The following is a 20,132-nucleotide window of genomic DNA, read 5'->3' as shown; positions in this document are numbered from 1 at the left end:
AATAACCTAAGTGCTAAAACATGTTCTTTTTGCTTACACAAATCGGGCTTATGCGTACGAATACAAACCGTTATGTGTAAGAACATGTTTTAGCACTTAGGTTATTTTCGTGATTTTGCACCCCGTGTTCATGAGTTGTTTCTGCACTGTTCATGCCCGTTTGTCACACTTACTTTTTAGTTCTCACTTTTTGTAATACTTACCACAAGTTACCCGTCATGTGTCACACTTCTTTGGATTTTTAACCTTTGTTTTTCCCTTGATCTCTTTAGTTCCGTATTTCCACTGATGATCGGAGCGTGAAAATCGATTTTGGAAACACACAAAACCAAACCTTGAACAAATTGTCATGTTGCGTGGTGATGTCTGCGGCATTCATACTTTTCATAGCTATTATTAAACTTTTATCTCCACGTAGATTATTTGTACACTAGTATCACATGAAATTAATACATGTACATGTAACCATGGTGACACTGGAGTGTCGCTGAAGCCGAGACCTCAGGTCGGCGGAGATGCTCCCGTTTTACCACCACAGTTGCGTCTGCAGCCACCTCTATCATGCAGTATTCTGTTCTCGGGGTTCGTGGTTTCTCGTTCGTAAACAAAAACTATAACAAGAGAATTAGTTTCACTGACTCGTCCACAATGTGGAGTTGCGAGCCAAGTGGAAATCAGAATTTGGGAAACAGAAACGGAGAAGAGTTTGCTTCACTGACTCGTCCACAATGAGTCGGAGTTGCGAACCGAGTGGAAATCAAAATTTGTAAAACAGAAACGGAGAAGAATTACCAGTGCAGATGGGAGTACAACACGCATTCATTGGGCAGGCTCAAGTCACTTGTTCGCTCTCCATTGCCATGGTTTTGACGCATGCAGCAATAGTCTGACTTCGAGATGAGGCCAAAAAGTCTTCATTGTGCAAACTTCAAGAAATTTCGAAAATAGACATACGCACGGTACGAAGCATGCAGAAGCCTCGGGTTGTTTAAACTAGCGGAAGATAATGTCTGTAGCCACACAGCTGCTGGTGCTGCTGCTGTTGTTACTGGTGGCGGTGCATACAGTTTAAGATGCATTGAATAAATTTGGACTGAATGGAGTAAAGGCCTCTGTATTGCATTGACTATTAATCTGTTTTATGTTAGTGGCTGTAATCAATAGAGCATGATGGCTGTACTAGCATGAAGGAATTGGTTATTATGATGGAGTCAAGACAGTGGGAAAGAGAGAGAGAGAGAGAGACGCACACACACACACACACACACACACACACACACACACACACACACACACACACACACACACACACACACACACACACACACACACACACACACACACACCTGCAGAGGACATACATTCGGACAGATAGACAGACAGGCGTGGAAGATGAATCTGACGAGCTGTTCATGAGACCTGGTCATACAGTGGACTGTGACGGCCGTTCTGCCTGTGATGGCTAGAGCCTGCGACAAGAGAAGCAAAAATTGAGAAAACCAAACAACACAAATGCAACATGGTTAGGTCTTTGTACACATGCGTGTGTGTGTGGGGGGGGGGGCATGTGTGGGTGCGTGGGTGGGTGCGTTCTGCCCTACTGTAGAGTTGCGCGTCCAAGAACGTTGTTTCCAAGGGGTTAGCCAGGGGTATTTTTATTGTTCCGCAATCTGGCTGCGTTCTTATAGCACATTCTTTGAAACAATTCGTACTGGATCATTATATCAAATTTCTTCAGCGCACGTCTCTACCATACCTTCACGTCCGCCTCCTCCAGGCTTGCGTGGCCGATTGGGTGCGTTCTCTGCCGGCAAGTGTTCTGATGTTCGCCGGTTCTTATACGCTGCACTGCTTCCTGTTGCTACGGAAGGCGGCGGTGATGAAGGTGGTGCGCAATCTAAACATACACATGCACATACATGCACACACACACGCACACACACACACACACACACACACACACGCACATGCGTGCACACACACACACACGCACACACACACACACACACACTTGTACTTGTACTTGTTGCTCACGGCCCAAACTGGTCACGTGGGTTTCCCCTCTCCCCGGGGAGAGAGACTCAAAAGGAATCTTGGAAAGATGACTCAATTAGCTATTGAACCACCCAACGGCCGACACCCCCTGAAATCCCCACAACTCTGGGTGGACTTGAAAATGATCCCACTTATGGGCTCACCACACCTCAGTAAGTGGGTGAAGACAAGGTGCAGAAAAAGGATTGACGGCATCAGGGTATCCGTCCCGGGATCCAACTGCAGATACCCCTGCCCCCAGTGAAGGTAATACTTGCTACTAGTGTGGGTGGCTAAATCAGAGTGGATCTGATGTAAGCTTCTCTAGCACCATTGATTACACAAGAGTTAATCTAGCCAGAAGCAGTCCATGGTTAACAGGTATGTATACTTCAAATAGAAAGTATATGAACCCTGGAACCAACAAAGGTGGTAGGTACAACATTACACCTTCAAGCAGCCGAGCCCGTTGGCAACAAACCCAACACAATCAGGGATAAGTGTATCGACCAACAGAACTAGCTGGCACACACACACACACGCACGCACGCACGCGCGCGCACGCACGCGCGCGCACGCACGCACACACACACACACATATAGCGATGCCCGAAGCCAACAGAAAAGCCCATGCTGAAAAAAAATTTCGACAAAATTTCCAAGACCGCCTGACAGCGTTGCTCACCTTCTAAATCCAGGTAGTCATGGAGACCATCATCAGCATCAGGCACTGTATCACGGAACTCGTGATTCAAGTAAGCCGTGTCTTGAGTGACTGGGCAGAAGCAACAGTTGCAGCAGCAGGGACACCAGCAGCAGCAGGGGAAAAAACAGTCACAGTAGCAGCAGAAGTAGCAACAGCAGCAGTTACAGTAGCAGCAACAGCAGCAACAGCAGCAGCATGGTCGATTTCGCAGCAGACAGATTTAGTTTGAACTGCATCACAGACATGGACTCAGCAGCACATCGCATACATGTATAGCACTAACAAGAGTCTGTAAAATATTGCCGTGGGCCAGTACGCCCTACTCTACCTTCCATACTCAACCTACGGTACCTGCATTACGCCAAGAGAACCGTAATTTCACAAATTTTCGGTGTACTTTTATTTTCGGTACTTTCGGTGCATTTGTATAGTACATATGCACACACTATCCATTATTCTTCCCCGTGCTAACACCCGAGTTGGTTTCAGTGCAATGTCTTACTAAGGGGCTGATAGGTGGAATGCACTGCCACCGGCTTGCCGTACGCCTAGGTCACCAGCTGAATTTCGCACATCTATCAAAAATGTTCCTAGGGTTCCCTGTAAAAAGGCGTTGCTGCCTGTTGGGAATTCCCTAGTAAAACAAGAAAAAATAATCACTCGTACCGACCCTACAGTGTATGCTTGGTTCGTTCAAGTTGCGATCGGCTCCCTACATGTCAGGCACATGAACTCGGTGCCATCTGACAGCTAGTTTCAAGCCACAGAGAACTGAAACCTTTTGATTACACTGAGCTGAAAACCAGCTCTTCTCAAATTTGGAAAGTACCGGGTTTTGCGTCTCAGCTCTTCACAAGTACAGTAAAACTGGGAATTTTCAGTGCTGTAATACTCTCGATATTTCCCAAAATCAGCGGTTCAGTAGCGCGAATATTTCCGCAGACCAGATTTCCAGATTCAAAATGCATTTTGCACAATGTGTAGCATAGGCTTGTTGAAGTTAAGGTCGCGTTTCAGTGCAGGTAAAAATTACCCGTACCGAAGTTACCGAAAATAAATCTCCACCGGAATTTTTCCCATTTTACGGTAGACTTACTTTCGGCTGTGGAGATGTAGTCCTCTTGTTCAGGCATTGTCGGTACCGTGGACGACGACGGTGCCGTGTTCTGGTAGTTAGCTGGCACCGGCCTCTGACCCAGGCTCACAGCGGACCGTGCGGGAACAGACGGATTGCTGGAGGGGTCGGCAAGCGGCGACGAGGACGCCGGGAACAGCTGCTGACGCCGATCGTCCAGACTACTGCCTGGAAACGGGGCACGGGACGTCGGTAACTGGGACTCGGTCTGCACGGGTCAAGATATCAGACGACGGCAATAAGAGACAAAGCAGAAACATAATCTAAAGGGAGAGAGGACCAAAATGCTACTTGTTGTTATCCGCAGTTTGTGTCCAAAACTAACATTTATACCGTAAGCAAGATGTTGTGTAGTCAGAAGGTGCATTTTGATCCTTTCTTTTAAATTTAATCTTTGGCTCTCCATCCGAGTCTTACATAAACATTATTAATCAGTTTTCGTGTTTGGTGTGTTTGGTGTGTGTGTGTGTGCGCGTGTGTGTGTGTTTAGGTGCGATAATGCGGGAGTGTGGAGTGTGTGAGAACGAGAGGCTGTGTGTATGTGTGTGTGTGTGTGGTGCATGTGTGTGTGTTTTGGTGCGTGTGTGTGTTTGGTGCGTGTGTGTGTGTGCGTGCGCATGTGTTTAGGTGTGATAATGCGGGAGTGTGGAGTGTGTGAGAACGAGAGGCTGTGTGTGGATTAGTGTGTGTGTGTGTGTGTGTGTGTGTGTGTGTGTGTGTGTGTGTGTGTGTGTGTGTGTGTGTGTGTGTGTGTGGATGAGTGTGCGTGTTCATGTTTCACCCAGCACCTGAGATGTTGATTCTGGCACGTCAGAGCGTACTGCCTCTGGGAGGTGTTGAATGATTATCATATTGTCTTCATATACCTGCGTTTTTCTAATCTCCTTATGTTGTCTGATGATTGGTTTTTGCCATGAAACTCTGAGTTACAACAAAAAACAGCCCTATATACTTCCTTTTGTGTACCTCTTGCGTACTACGCTCTGCCCATTCCGGGCATTTGAGCACTATTGCAGGTTAAGGCGCACACCCTATGTGTTAATCAGTTTTCGTGCAGACAGAAATAAAATCAACGCAATAAGTAAAGCAAGTTGCGCATTCAAACACACACACCATGCGCAACACAGGTTAGATTTCATTGAACGTTTTCGTCGCCATCGCTTCAGAAAGTAACCTGTGCGAATGGTGTGTGTTTTGTACGCGCAACTTGCTTTACTTGTTGCGTTGATAATATTAATTACGCCGGAGTATATAGGATGATGGCACAAAGAAGCGTGTGCTTGAAAATGCACATGAGTGCACAGACACACACAGACACACAGACACACAGACACACAGACACACAGACACACACACACACACACACACAGACACACACACACACACACACACACACACACACACACACACACACACACACATATCTATATATATATATATATAATATACCGGCACGCATGCACGCACACACACACACACACACACACACACACACGCCACACACACACACTTGTACTTGTTGCTCACTGCCAAAACTGGTCACGTGGGTCTCCACGGCAGAGGGGAGAGAGACTCAAAAGGAGTCTTGGAAAGATCACTCAATTGGCTATTGAACCGCCCAACGACCGACACCCCCTGAAATCCCCAAAACTCTGGGTGGACTTGAAAATGATCCCACTTAAGGGCTCACCACACCTCAGTAAGTGGGTGAGGACAAGGTACAGAAAAAGGATTGACGCATCAGGGTATCCGTCCTGGGATCCAACTGCAGTTACCCCTGCCCCCAGTGAAGGTAATACGTGCCACTAGTGTGGGTGGCTAAATCAGAGTGGATCTGATATAAGCGTCACTAGCACCATTGATTACACAAGAGTTAATCTAGCCAGAAACAGTCCATGGTTAACAGGTATGTATACTTCAAATAGAAAGTATATGAACCCTGTAACCAACAAAGGTGGCAGATACAACAATACACCTCCAAGCAGCCGAGCCTGTTGGCAACAGATCCCACACAATCAGGCATAAGTGTACCCACCAACCAAACTAGCACACACACACACGCACGCACGCACACACACACATAGTCACACACACGCAAACACTAACTCATGCAACCCCCCCCCCCACACACACACACCAGTAAGTATAATACAATTTTGCATATTGTAATTATACTAAACTTCAATGAATACCCTTCTGTAAGCTAGATGGAATGGTCTGGATGGAGCTATACCTCACGTACCACAGAGCGCACTTTGACTGACATGCTTCGCATCTGCTGGCGAGCTTCCTCCTCCTGCTGCTGGTGTTGCTGGGTAGCCGCTCTCACACGGGAAAAGTCCAGATCGGACGAGCCACGCGTCAACACGGGTCGCCTACTGGCCGGCGGAGGCGGAGCGGGTGCGGGCCCCGTCGCCATGGTCGCGGACTGTTGCTGAGCTGCCTGTGCAGGTCTGGGCCCTGGCGGGGGTACTGGGTGACTTCCCAGGCTGCTTGTCGGCGACGGCGAGGGGCTGTCGGTGCTGGGTCGTCGCATGGAGCTTGGCACAAGTGGAGGCGCTGCCCCAGCAGCAGCAGTAGCAGAGGGAGATGCCGGCCCCAGCGCTGATCCGCTGTTGCTCCCGCTCGAGTCGGAACGCACCGACGGTGGCCTCTGGTACCGGCTACCGCTGATGCCGAAATCTGAGACACACGTGCATACACACATGCATATGCACACATGCATATGCACACACGTGCACACACACCCACACACACATGCATGTGCACACACGTGCACGTACACACACACACACACAAACAAACACACACAAATGCATACACACATATATACACATAAACACACACACACATATACACACACACATATATACACACACATACATATATATATATAATTATATACACACACACACACACACACACACACACACACACACACACACACATGCATACACACATATACACACATAAACACACACAAATACACACGTCTACTGTTTACATTTGCTCACTGCCATGACTGATCACGCAAGTCTCCCGGAAGAGGGGAGAGAGATACAAAAGAAATCTTGGAAAGATGACTCTAGTGGCTATTGAACCGCCCAACGCCGACACCCGCGGAAATCCCCAAACAGCGTACTGCACTGGACATGCTTTCCGGTGACCCAACTTAACATCATCATCTGAAATTCCTAGATATGGGGACTGCCGGGTTTGAGTTTGAGAATCTAGGTGACAGTACATACTAGTCTGAGTCTCCTCGGACCAAGACCAGTTGATCTAAGTTAGTGTAGAGAAGGGTAGCATCTACCTATTTGAATTAACCTTATGCCAGCAAGCATAGCATACCGCTATACAGCTCTACCGCTTTAGGAGCTGCATCCGCGCCTTGATCCTTGAAGGGTGGTGGCGTTCCTACGGATGCGGAAAACCCGGCATTTAGCGATGCGCACCATGCAGGGGGGGGGGGGGGCTGGGATCACAATGGTGTACCTACCGGCTTTGTTCAGTGGCTTTGCCCAACCTGCGTTCACCTCGATGTAGTACTTGACCAAGTCGGGAAGCGAGCGAAATGACATATCCTGCGCATATCGTGTATGTGAGAGGGAGAGAGAGAGAGAGAGAGAGAGAGAGAGAGAGAGAGAGAGAGAGACAGAGAGAGAGAGAGACAGAGTGAGTGAGGCTTTCTGATAGGCATGTTTCGATATAAATTTTGAGGATATGGTCACTCAAGTACGCGCCGGGCGTTGCGCAGCCATAGACCTGCGAACACTGGGCTGCGGAATGATGCAAGGCACAAACTTGAGTGGCGCGACTGGATTTCATTGAGCAGCACTGCAGTATCAACTGGTGCGATATAGCAGTGTTATCTCCAGTGTCTGCTCCAGTGTCTGGTCTAGGATTTCAAACCAACCAGGTGCACGTGTGCATAAACCTGGCACAACTCTTGCAAACGGGACACAGCCGGGAACGTTCAAGTGCGGCCACTGTACATGAGGGAGTCGTAAAATATGTTTGCGACTCCCTGCCCTGATGTACATGACTGTACACGTGTGAATGTGCTGGGCACTGTGTCTGCACGAGCCTGCGCTAGCCGCAGTCTGTCATGTCAGTGTGTACTCCCTTGAAGTATAACGAAACTACTTGACATGACTTTCAGCCGCCGACCCACCCTGAAATCCCCAGACTCTGGATGGACATGAAAAAATAAAAATAAATCGACGGGGTTCGCGTACCGGGCAGGTCCAGAACAAGGAGTCGTACAACTCCCTGGTCAAGAACCACCTTTCCGCCTGATCATGGGGTGGTGGCGTCCCACGGAAGCGGAAAGGTGGATGGACATACAATGCAGAAATACACCACACTAGTCTGTCCAGCCTCGACACCATTCCAAAGCAGGACACCCATATGATGATATATAATGTACACCGGCACAATGGCCCTTGTAAATGTATACAAACGTATTTCTCCAATGCAGGATCAAAGCAGGGCGGGTGGACAGTCGGCCACACACACACACACAATGTCATGGTGGGACAAGGAGATACAGCATTATTTTCTACTACTAATTTTCTAGGCTTTCACTGGGCCGTTTTCACACCGTGATTATTGTCACCCGTTTTCAGCTCACTTACCTCAAGACCTGCAAGGGCATACTTTCCATTCGTCTGCTGTGCAATGAGATAATGACGTATGCGGTCTTCGTCCCTGAGTGCACAACAACCAACAGCACGAACAGACGAGTCACGCTTCTTCTTTTGAAAGGAATTCCGTAAAGCAATGCACTTCATGCTCGAAAACTCCAATAACGTTACAGCCTGCCCTCTTTAATCCAGCACTTTATAACCAGCATCCTTGATATTTTGAAGCCAGTGCAATTTTCAGCAACCAAAATGACCTATTCCGGCCTGCTGCACCAATGGATCAGATTTTGATGATCCAGCTGCGCACCCTCCCCCGCTTCCAGCAGAATCTCCATTGCACACATGGTACTGGATTATAAGGAGACCGGTGTACACCTTTGTTTCTCTCGTTGGCGCTCCATTGTTCCGCACCACGTTGTGTCAAGCAAAATATTTCTGGAAAGCTTATTCTCTCAGCTGTCCAAAAAGCCGCCATGTCCAGTCCTTCCCTTTAGGGGTCACAGCAAAAGTCTTTTTTTTCGTCGCCCCCATCCCTCTGAAATTAACGCAGCTTGGTATGCTGGACGACGAAAATCGCATGCATGTACATGTCATATGTACAGTGTAGGTCGACTTGCGATTTTAGGCTCTCACCTCCCCCCCCCCCCCCCCCCCTAAATGGATGCTGTTCATTTCAGGGACGACCTATTTTTGCGACAACCCCTTTATACCCGCTACTTACTGAAATGATAGAGAAAAGCTGTTGTTGGAGCTGCCGCTCTGGCGAATGACAAATGACCCAACGGCCGACGCTGTGCGAATGATCTCCTCGCTGCGATCACGATTCATCGTGCCGAAGAACCAGCTGCAAAAAACAAACATAATTGAAGAAAAATAAGCAAAACAACATTTTAGACGTGCAAAGATCTTTGGCCACATGTGCCTTTTAAAAGTGTTACGCGCACCTGGCAAATACAGAAAGTACTAATGTACAATTTCCTCGCGCGCAGATGTGTGTGTGCGCTGTACTGTAGCAATGCTTGCAATGGATATCCAGACAACAGATTTTCACTTGTTTGATGATTCGTGATGATTGCCCAAGCGCACAACAACATGGGCTATGGTGAAAAAGCAAATGTAGATACAGCGAATCCATAGCGTGGTGCAGTGCCGAAACACTGGCTTCATGTAGGCCCAAATGCAAGGGGTGGCAAGTCATGCCTGATTTTCGTAAGCATAACGAGGTCAGATAGCGGGCCAACATATAAAATTTAATCTAAAGGAGGAGAGGGAACATGCTGGGGCACGAGTTGTTATGTACTATCATACCATGGAAACTCTCAACAGTCCCCGTTTCCAAGTTGGAAAGGCCTTCGGTCAGCGCTATCGAGCAGTTTTTTTTTTTTTTTTTTTTGCGCTGACCCATGCATATCTGACTGTTCATGACCTGCATCGGTGCACCTGGTGGACTCTTTCTCACACAATTTGTCCCCGAGAGAGCTTTCCTCTTTCCCCATTCCAGGCCCAACGTTTGCATTACCGAGAGCTTCGAAGCCCGCATGAAACTTCCCCGCTGTGCTTACCTATATTGCCGGAGATCAGACGCATCCTCTCCCTGAACAAAACAGAACAGACAAGGTTAGGGGCCATCCGGCATCATGGATAAATTTCATGGAACGAAAAAGTTATGACCCTCCCCCACCCACCCACCAACCCACCCTCTTCAACGAAAATTATATTGACTTGACACCTAGAATGGATTGATGCTTCAGCTATCAATAATTTTCAAACGAACAATCATCAGGCCTGATGGTCGTAGTAATACATGTACAAGGCTCTGCCCTATATGGGTACTGAGCACTCTTCGGACCGTGAAGCACACTACTTGATTAAACAACAAACACCAACTTTCTACACACACACACATATAGGCAGATGACAGAATGATGTGAGCACCGCAATAAACAGAATAGTGTTGTACATACCGGCAGTGGGGGTGGAGAAGTTGTTGATTTCTGCGGCAGCTGCTGTGCGACACCGTCCAGGTCCTGCGACGGCCGTCTGACTGTTCTGCTTGGTATTATGCCGGCGGTGCTCTGACTGTGCTCCGGGGCGCTAGTCGTGGTCGCCTGGCGCACCAGATGTCGGCGTGACTGGTCGGTGGGCGCGCCCGGGCCCCGACCTGGGGTCGTGGGACCCGGGTGCGGCGCCGGGGACTGCTTCTGCTGCGGCAGGGCCGGTGGTCGCTGCTGCTGTTGTTGCTGTGCGTGCTGTCCTGGTATTGCCGGCTGGGGTCTTGTGGGGGTAGCAGGTGGCAGTGTGTGTTGTGCTTGATGCTGCTGAGAGCCGCTCTGCTATGACATAGTACAAATGATACAGTCCTCACACTTGAAAAAAGGATTTAAAGCGTTTCTCCTGCGACTCTGAGTTTCACGGTTTCCCCAATCATCAGACAGCAACTAAAATTGACTACAATTTTCCGAAGATGTATTTGCTAATATTATAGGCTGCAGCAGGCTTGGATCATAGTGCGAGTGAATGATACGGGTCAATAGTGTGATACGCACATGCGATGCAGTGCAGATGATACAGTGGCGTACTCCTGTGACTGGATAATCATACTCTTGTATAGATATACGGACATTGTTTGGAGTACAGGTGTTTTGGTCCATAGTGAAGTATGATAGGATATGAAGTATCCCAGATACAAAGTGCACAACTATACCTCCCTGCCCCTGTCACTATTATCCAGACTTGTGACCTTGGATGTGCAGCTAGACATGAAGTAAATGAGTTGTCAAGCACACGCTGCGATGGCCTAAGTTGGTCCTACTCTGGACTAGTACATTACGCTTGTTTTGCTGGCTATTTCTGGTATATGTTTTGAACAGCACCTAGGCATTACCTTGGAGCAGCGTACGATCTCGTCCATCCAGTGTGTCCTCTGCTGCGTCGTAGCACACTGGAGAAGAGCACACAGACAGCGAAATGTACGCCAAAATGCACACGCTAGATCTCATACACATCTATCACATGCCAGCACACGCCTGTTGTTGTAAGCAACTCCCTGATTGCTGACACCAAAATAATTAATGATGAATTTTACATGTCTTCAAATCTCAAACATGTAGTTTGTGTGCGCTGAAAGACACAACACTTGGTGATGAAGATCGTGGCTGGAACAGCTTGTACGGCGTAGCGGCAATGCATGGCAGGGAAAGACACAACAATTGGTCATGAAGATCATGGCCGGAACAGCCTGTACAACGTAGCGGCAATGCATCCCAGGGCATCCCATGGCATCACAAGGAACCAGAGCATCAAAGGCCATCCCAGGGCATCTCAGGACATCCCAGGGCATCCCAGGGCATCTTAGGACATCCCAGGACATCCCAGGGCATCACAGGGCATCCCAGGGCATTCCCGGGCATCACAGGGCAAAGCAACCCAGGGTCCTTACGCGTAGTCTTAGCTGAGCCCCGGTTTCCGTAGAAACGAAGAACTGGTAGCTATTTGGCGGCACCGTCTTGCTGACGACCACCTGTGTCTGTGAGTTAATGGCGTAGGTAGCAACTGCCTGCGGAGAACACAAACAAACCATAATGACAGCAGTTGAAATAGCTTCTGCGCCGGGGGACAGTTTGGACCGTTTTGTAATTCATCTTTTTTTTTCTTTTTACATTGTTCATCAAGATCATGTGGAACTTGCTGATAGTATGTACTCTGCAGCGCAGATTGAGAATTTCTCTCCTGCTCTTGTAGCAGTTGAGCACTCTCTTGTGGGGTAGTGCCTTTGCTGTTTGTGTTACGCTGCTTACGCAGAGCTCACTGACTTGTCAGTTTGAGCACTCTGGCAAGATAATTATGTTCGGGCCTGGTTTAAATCTGGCTTTGCAACATCTATTTTTCATTGCTATCAGGTTTGGCCTCATTTTCTCTGTACTGTGCTGATGAGTCCACAAAGGACGAAACAATTCTGTCCGCAGATTGAGTACTCAGATAACACATTGCAGTAGATGGACTTAAACATTGTCTCTTCGTGCAATCACTTAGTGCAATATTGTTCCCTGAGAATACTATTACTACTTGTGTTTTGAGTCGGAGAGACTGAACCAGTTTTGCCGTGTCACTCGTTCGCGTACTACACACATGTTCATGCTTAGTACGTACATTGTCTGGAGCACGAGTGTGTTCATCCATACCGGAATATGTTGGGATAAGACTGAAGTACCTCGACTACTAAGCAAACTTCCCTGCTGCCCGTGGAGGTGAGTTTCAATATTATTCTACTGTAACTCATCTATAACTACTGGACCCGTACTGCCTGAACGGACAGACAAACAACTTGACAAATGTATAGAAAGAGAGATGAATGAACAGAGAAATAACCAGACAGACAGATATCAAGCTTTCGCCAAAATAAAACAGACAGACAGACAGACAAACAGCCAGCCAGACAGCCAGACAGACAGACAGACAGGCGGACAGACAGACAGGCTGACAGAGAGACAGATGGACAGACATACAGACAGACATTCACCTGTGGCAGAGAACGGTCCTTGAATAAATACAGCCAGCTGCCTTTCAGCACTCCCCAATAACTAGACCACTGCAGGACCGACACACACACACACACACACACACACACACACACACACACACACACACACACACACACACACACACACACACATGCACACACGCACACACACACGTGCACACACACACACACACACGTACACACACACACACACACATACACACACACACACACACACACACACACACACACACACACACACACACACACACACACACAAGCACTCATGACAACGTACATGACTGTACACATAATCACACACGTGCCCACGTATTGGGGCCCCTATGGCAAACACTCCATTGGTGGGCTACAACACAAGTATAAGTATTGGAAACTTTTTTATCCATCTTTTTTATCCATCTTTTTTATCCATCTTTTTTATCCATCTTTTATTTTTGTTCATGACTATGTCCAATGTCCGCTTCGCTGATTCTGCTTATTGCCTTATTATAAGTAGATGAGAGTAGGACCACGACAGCCCGGGTAGAAAGTCTGGACGTGCATCACCTCAGGAGATTCCTAACTCCTTATTTAGCCCATGCAACCACTATGACGCAGCTTGAACCCAGGAGCACTGTCATCACAGTGCTAATGTCGCTGCGTTCTTGGTGTTCGCTGCTTTCAATACAATCATGGCTACCTGCCCTGGGTCAGTTTAATCCTTTCACAGCCACCCTTGGTCAGTTCTACCGTGTCGATGTTTGGCGCCCAGCACCCGGTGTGAACCGGGTCACGGTTTGCAAGTGACTTCTTGGTCACACATGTGTTTGCACGTCATGTGAATACCGTATAAGGTAGGCTCACTTTCTCTTTTCAAAGCGAGAGAAAGTGAGCCTTCCGCAATTTGAATTTTCCTTTTTGACATGATAGATCACGCACTACATTTGCAGCGCGCACTTTCAACAACCGTCGTTTTTGCTCACGTGCAAAGTGTAATCGTGAGCACAAGACTCGGTGCCGACCAATTTCCAAAATCTGTTGCACGCTTGTGTCCAAGTTTATCGTATACGAGTAAATACACTTGGAAACGGTACGATAAAAGTGAATTTGCACGTCGTGTGAATGGCCTATAAGTTAATCATTTCGAACAGAGAAACGGGGGCAAAAAAAGGTCTAAAAAGAACTATGAAGACAGGCCCAAGAGGGGTTTGAACCCTCGATCTTCGGTTTACAAGACCGACGCCTTACCACTTGGCCATTGAGCCAGCACATGGGATAGCAATGATGACTCAGCACTAGGTGAGAATTCCGGCGTAAGCACTCAAGCCGTGAATGCAATGCTCAAAGCGCTCACAGTAGGGAGTAGTAAAATTATAAATACATAGTAGTGTATTTTACTACTCGCTGGCTCACAGTGTACGGAGTAGTAAAATACATACTCCCTTGCTCACAGTGCACGGAGTAGTAAAATTTACAATCGAGAGTGACATCCTCTTTATGTGAATATACTCTGTGTATTTTACTGCTCTCTGGCTCACAGTGCACGGAGTAGCACCGACAGTGCATACGATGCCGGGCTTGCATTGATATTGCAAACACGTCCGACACCGGTGTGTGTTTAGTGTTTGCAGTCAAAGCTTTACCACATAGTCTACGATTCTCATGCACAGACTGATCCCGCTTTCAACCGCATAGGACTGAACTGATGCATGGCCACTACTGAGCAGTGGCCACTGGCCATGCATCAGTGTATTGTATTGTACTGTATAGATTTATTTGAATTCGGTATCTCACAGTGTCAAGGGCGTCGGAAGGTATTTTTGTGTGGTACGGTCAGCCATCTGAAGTACAATTTACTCGTGGGGGGATGGCTGAGCCGAAAATTTTGGAAATTTAGAGCCCAAATCAGCGCATTTTATTGATTCGCAGGGTACTTGGGGCAAATAGTGGTACGGTCAATACCGTAGTGACCCCTGTGTGCACTGTAGAGGTGAAACCTACGTACACAGTCATGTGATCACCCAGTTCTAGCAACCACCTGGTCTGAACAACCACGTCCCTTTCGGTACTGCGTCTGTACAATGGGAACCCATCACGTTGGTCTCATATACCAGCTGAATGCTTCGAGGATATGCAATGCCAAATTCCCTTCTATGGGAGCCAGCTGAATGGCTGAATGGCCATGTATGGGTAAAGTCTAGGGCATACAGAAGCCCCATATATACATGTCATGTAGAATAATTTTGAGGAACAAACGTGCAATGGCGTGTACTGCAATCCTCTACTGAAAGTCGACAAACTTTCGGCCTCCCTGGGCTAAAACCCATTTCGGCCGCATCAAATCTCTGGTCTGTACTGCTGTCGCCTGTATACACTGTCACACTGAACAAGGTTTCACTGCATGGCTGTGCTCATAGGAAGTCACACAAACCCTGCAATATGTGTATCACAATAGTGGCCAATGTGGCTGGACTACCTACAAGCAAGAGTACATAACCCCCCAGAGTGTGCAACTCCACTATGGGTGCTGTCCCGACAGAATTTCAAGTTGACGTCATTTAGATGATGCAATGCGCACTGTACACGGATTATCAGACGAATCCGGAACCTGTGGTTGACCGAAGCCGATCGGTCCTGTACAAATTATTGCAAAGAAAAACGTGTGATGCGTTGACACCCGTACACATGTTGTAAATCACTGCTGCAAGGAGCATTGCGTCATAAATAATGACGTCAACTTGAAATTCTGTCGGGACAACAGGGTATGTGGGAGTTGCACACTCTTAGGGGTTATGTACTCTTGCTACAAGTAGTTGTAGGATCGTTTGGACTCGTGCAAAAAAAGAAGCAAAAAGTACAGGCCCAAGAGGGGTTCGAACCCTCGATCTTCGGTTTACAAGACCGACGCCTTACCACTTGGCCATTGAGCCAGTTATGCATGAGGTTGCATGCATACCCATCCTTATTGTTCCAAGGTAATCAATCGGGTTAGATTTAATGTGATGTCTCCGTAAGGCCCTCTTCAGACTAGGTACAAAACAGCCTATAAGTCACATTTACATAGAAGTTTCCAAGACAACAACAAGAATCTGGCGGGAAGCCTAAAAAGCTGCCCAATCCTTTCAGGCAGGGTGCGAACCCTTGTGCAAGGCAACTTTCCTGCATTTATCGTACTTTCACCAGGCAGTTGTACGAACTTTGTACCCGGGTACGACTGTCCGCTGCTTTCACACATCCCAGGCCCATTGCGCAATTTCGTAGGGTCAAAGGTTGCCTGTATATTGCATGTAAAATGTGTAGTCTGAATGCAGGCTTGGAAAAATGTTGCCTTTTAGGTTTTATGTGATTTTGTACTGGATTTTCTATGTACGTAGAAGAAACATGAACATATGAATAGAGCGAGATACGAAAACCTGTCCACCTCTATACGACACACCCGGGGTGTTTCTCAGCCGGGGTGGATGCATGGCTGTGTATGCTCCGTTTTGCTTTGGATGCGGCTTTTTCAGTATGTAATCTGGAGGCATCTTTTGAGTCCCTTTATAGCTCCAGTGACTCGACTGTATGCAGATGGCTGACGTTTCTTGAGAAGAACTCTAATCACTTTTCAGTACTGTAATTCAACAAATATCCGGCGCGTATTTATTTTCGGCTATTTTCGGCCTGGTTGTGTTTGGCCGAAAATTTGTTGCGGCCGAAATTTGTTTTGCAAGGTTCAGTGCGACGGTGTATACAGGCGGCAGCAGTACAGGCGAGAGATTTGATGCGGAAAAAATGTGTTTTAGCCCTGGGAGGCCGAGATTTGTAGACTTACAGTACCAAGCACAGGTCACGGATGTGCGATGAATGCCCAATGGTTCCTCCCTACTACTGTCCAATGAGCCCCCCCCCTCCCCCCCCCCCCCCCCCCCCGCTCCCGTTCCCAATTAACCCACCTAAGGCCCCGGTCACGCTACGGCAAAAATGCTGCATCAGCGTCTGAATCATGAGTTTTCCATGGCAACTGATGAAAAAGCGGGGAAATTGGAGCGTCCGACGCGAGGAAATCGGCTGTGATGCCGCTGCCATTGCAAGCACTTGCATGAAAAAACACACTTCAAAACAGTGTCTTTTAAAAATAGCGTACCATACCGTACTCTATCCTAGGGATTTGGGTAGCCAGAGAGTGGTTTTTGAAGTGCGTCAGGCCACGACAGCAAAAGCAAAAGGGCAGTGTGACTCTACGTCAGCCTGAAGTGCTTGGGCTTGACGCTGCGTCCAGATTCAAATTTGACGCAGTGTGACCAAGGCCTGAGAGGCACATATACTCCATGTTGCCAAGCCCTTTCGTAATCAGGAGGTTATGGCTTGGGTCTCTGAGGTGATTTTACTTTATAGGTTTTAGTTAGTAGGGTGCGCTTGTAGGTACGTTAACACCCAGGTGCACTTACACCCAGGTACGTTTACACCCAGGTACGTTTACACCCAGGTACAGTCAGTATCGCCTATAGCGTTGAGCATTTTATCACTCTAAGCGATTATTACTATGACCGATACTGCGTGTGCTGTATGCGAGTGGGGAATCAAAAGACTCAACGCGCCGTGCACATACACACTGCATAGTTGGTTGCAGCTTAAGTCCTGTGTACTCCTACTTTGAGAAATGCACCCTATCATGCCTGTGCAGCCAAGGCCCCTGACGGCCCACATCGTCAGCATATCCTCACGTGAATGGACAGGAGGTATTTTGGACAACTTATACATGTACTACAGGTAGAACTCATCATGTCAGTGAAACAACACCAACTGGCAAAATGTTCGCAAAGAAGTAACTTCCTGTTCGCCTCTGACATCACTTGATTCCATATCAATGACTTTAGCCGATGCAAAAATAGTGCAGTAGAGGTCTTTTGAAAATTGAATTTGATCACTATAGGCGATATAATTATTACTATAGCCGATTATTACTATCGCGGTAACTGTGCATACTTAGTTATGGCAAATGAAAATGAATTTGAGAAGTTGATCACTATAGCCGCCAACCTTATAGGCAATACGGACTGTACGTTTACACCTAGGTACAAGTACGCTTACATTGACACCCATCCACCTGCCTGTGTGTGTACAATGTGTCGCACTGATAGATGTGAAACTCTGTGCAATTACACACCTGTCAAAAGAGAAATCGCTTGCCGAGCGTCCACGCTCGGACCACACAGCATGATTGTACTGCAGTCGCGATCGATGAAATCCGGCATCCCAATTCTCAAGTTCGTTCAGCACTGGGCACTGCGCAGCCTTGGCGGTGCGACCATGAAAGCAAGGCAGTAGCTTATCGTTGAGGCAGGATTTCATTAACATGACTACACTACACATACCCACCCTCTGCATCGCTCCAGGAGTAAACCGCGTGATCTACTGTGGCAGGAGTACACCCTTTTCTTTTGTGAGACTTTATCACTTGCGTGATACACAGTCCCCATAACGGCTTTGGGTGGATTCTCTTATCGGCAGAAACCCTTCATCGCTGATCCCCTCATGCAGAAGGCTACCACCATCATGCATCTGTTGAGGATTGAGCGTGTCCTGTACACTTTCGAGAAGCCATGGTGCTGGACGAATACATGCACCAACACTGCGGCACAGAGAGAGAGAGAGAGAGAGAGCGCGCGAGCGCGCGCGTGTGTGTGTGTGTGTGTGTGTGTGTGTGTGTGTGTGTGTGTGTGTGTGTGTGTGTGTGTGTGTGTGTGTGTCAGCTGTGTGGTGGATACCAGGCTAAAAATAGTGGCGGTCAATTCGTCAGCCTTGCACGCTGTTGAATGGTGTAATCCCAGCACAAGTTGCTATGTCTAACATAGCTGTTCGCTATCATCGCTTCCGCGATGGGCAGGTCTGAGGTCTGAGGTGTGTGTGTGTGTGTGTGTGTGTGTGTGTGTGTGTGTGTGTGTGTGTGTGTGTGTGTGTGTATGTGTGTGTGTATGTGTGTGGGTATGTGTGTGTGTGTGTGGGGGGGGGCTTTGATCAGAGGTAATCGAACAGTGCCGGTGACTCAGAGAGCTTACACACAACCACTGTTTAATAGTGTACCAATATTCCTACAGTGCATGGAGTGCGTTTAGTTGCAGCCGGATGGAGCACAGGGGCCCGCAATGCCTTCGTCACAGCATTCACACGTTCTTGAATATTGGCTGCTTGGAGTTTAACGCCACTGGCCTGCCCGTGAACTGCACTATGCATCACGAAAAGAATAATATTTCAATCACGACAGTCTGCGTTTTCTGCTGCTCCGTTGGGTGAAACAATTGCGTCTGCAGTGCTCCCCGTAACAAGCCAGCACTAGCAGGCAGGTGTATATTTGTTTAGGATTTCGTAATTTACGCTCAACCAGCTAGATTCTCCCCATTACGCATCGCTAGGCCATAGCCTCATATGCCAGGGTTCCGATGTGCAAAGCTACTTGCTCCTGCGGTCTACAGCCACGCACAGCGCATACGTCTACAACCAGCAGCACAGGACGCTTCCGAATCTTCTTTTCCGACGACCGACAAACACAGCACACCCGTACCCGTTCAAGGAGAGCATGCAGCTTTTGCGACGTGAGCAAAAATATCAATTGTCTTACCTTGCCATTCTTCTGGTCCAGTGGACCGTCGTAATACGTTCTCTCTGCGTCTCTCTGCTGCCCTCCCGGTGCGCTCATAGCGACTTACGTCCGCAGAAACAGTATGCTATCCTATTGTCTACCAAACAGGAGGCGCTGCTTCTACGACTTCATGAAGAACTGCTGCGAATGTACGTTCACCAATAACGCTACTCTTCCCTGCCGATGGTGCTACACAAACTCGTGCCGAAAACTGCAACTCCAGAGAAATAATTCGACTCCTGGGCTGGCCTTTGCACACGCACGGCATCGCCGTCCGTTTCGAGGTGTCAAGTGCAGCCCTCCGGACCGGTCTAGACGCTGTGCGCTGCGTTGCGAGCACCTGATGTGTCCGCGTGAGTTGGGTCACGGATTTGTCAGCCGCCTAGCGCCTCGCATCGGCCCATCACTCTGCCAGTCTCCGGACTCCTTATCCATGCAGGCCGCGGGGGCAACCGAACGCGTCACACCAA

At 48.1% G+C, this 20,132-nt stretch overlaps 1 protein-coding gene and 2 non-coding genes across 4 annotated transcripts; all 3 read right to left on the bottom strand.

The window, feature by feature from the left end:
* Positions 1-555: 555 nt before the first annotated feature.
* Positions 556-20,126, bottom strand: LOC135826199 (uncharacterized). Of its 2 annotated transcripts, none has more exons than XM_065338830.1 (14): positions 19,642-20,126; positions 13,041-13,109; positions 11,961-12,077; positions 11,406-11,462; positions 10,486-10,854; positions 10,084-10,115; positions 9,243-9,365; positions 8,513-8,585; positions 7,375-7,459; positions 6,118-6,557; positions 3,837-4,083; positions 2,720-2,809; positions 1,757-1,897; positions 556-1,469 (listed from the first exon to the last, which is right to left on the bottom strand). In XM_065338830.1, exons 1-14 carry the CDS (start codon positions 19,717-19,719, stop codon positions 1,411-1,413), a joined length of 1,980 nt encoding a protein of 659 aa, XP_065194902.1. In that variant the 5' UTR covers positions 19,720-20,126; the 3' UTR covers positions 556-1,410. The 2 variants fall into 2 exon arrangements, with proteins under 2 accessions (XP_065194902.1, XP_065194903.1); XM_065338831.1 differs by having other exon boundaries at positions 10,486-10,851; positions 19,642-20,125.
* Positions 14,234-14,305, bottom strand: Trnat-ugu (transfer RNA threonine (anticodon UGU)). The gene has a single exon. It is a non-coding gene; the product is annotated as a tRNA-Thr (tRNA).
* Trnat-ugu (transfer RNA threonine (anticodon UGU)) lies at positions 15,899-15,970 on the bottom strand. Its single transcript has one exon. It is a non-coding gene; the product is annotated as a tRNA-Thr (tRNA).
* Positions 20,127-20,132: the final 6 nt, after the last annotated feature.

Source organism: Sycon ciliatum, chromosome 10, assembly GCF_964019385.1.
Source record: "Sycon ciliatum chromosome 10, ocSycCili1.1, whole genome shotgun sequence".
Taxonomy (NCBI): Eukaryota; Metazoa; Porifera; class Calcarea; order Leucosolenida; family Sycettidae; genus Sycon; species Sycon ciliatum.
The sequence above is the reverse complement of the archived record's forward strand: the minus strand, read 5'-3'. Positions and strand labels throughout refer to the sequence as shown.

Bases quoted from the DNA above. Each gene is read 5' to 3' on its own strand.
- LOC135826199 (XM_065338830.1), bottom strand. From the start codon at position 19,719: ATGAGCGCACCGGGAGGGCAGCAGAGAGACGCAGAGAGAACGTATTAC. The intron at 12,078-13,040 runs GTGAATGTCTGT...TGTTCTCCGCAG, and splicing joins AGGACCGTTCTCTGCCACAG to GCAGTTGCTACCTACGCCAT. The intron at 6,558-7,374 runs GTAGGTACACCA...CGTGTGTCTCAG, and splicing joins AAAGCCACTGAACAAAGCCG to ATTTCGGCATCAGCGGTAGC.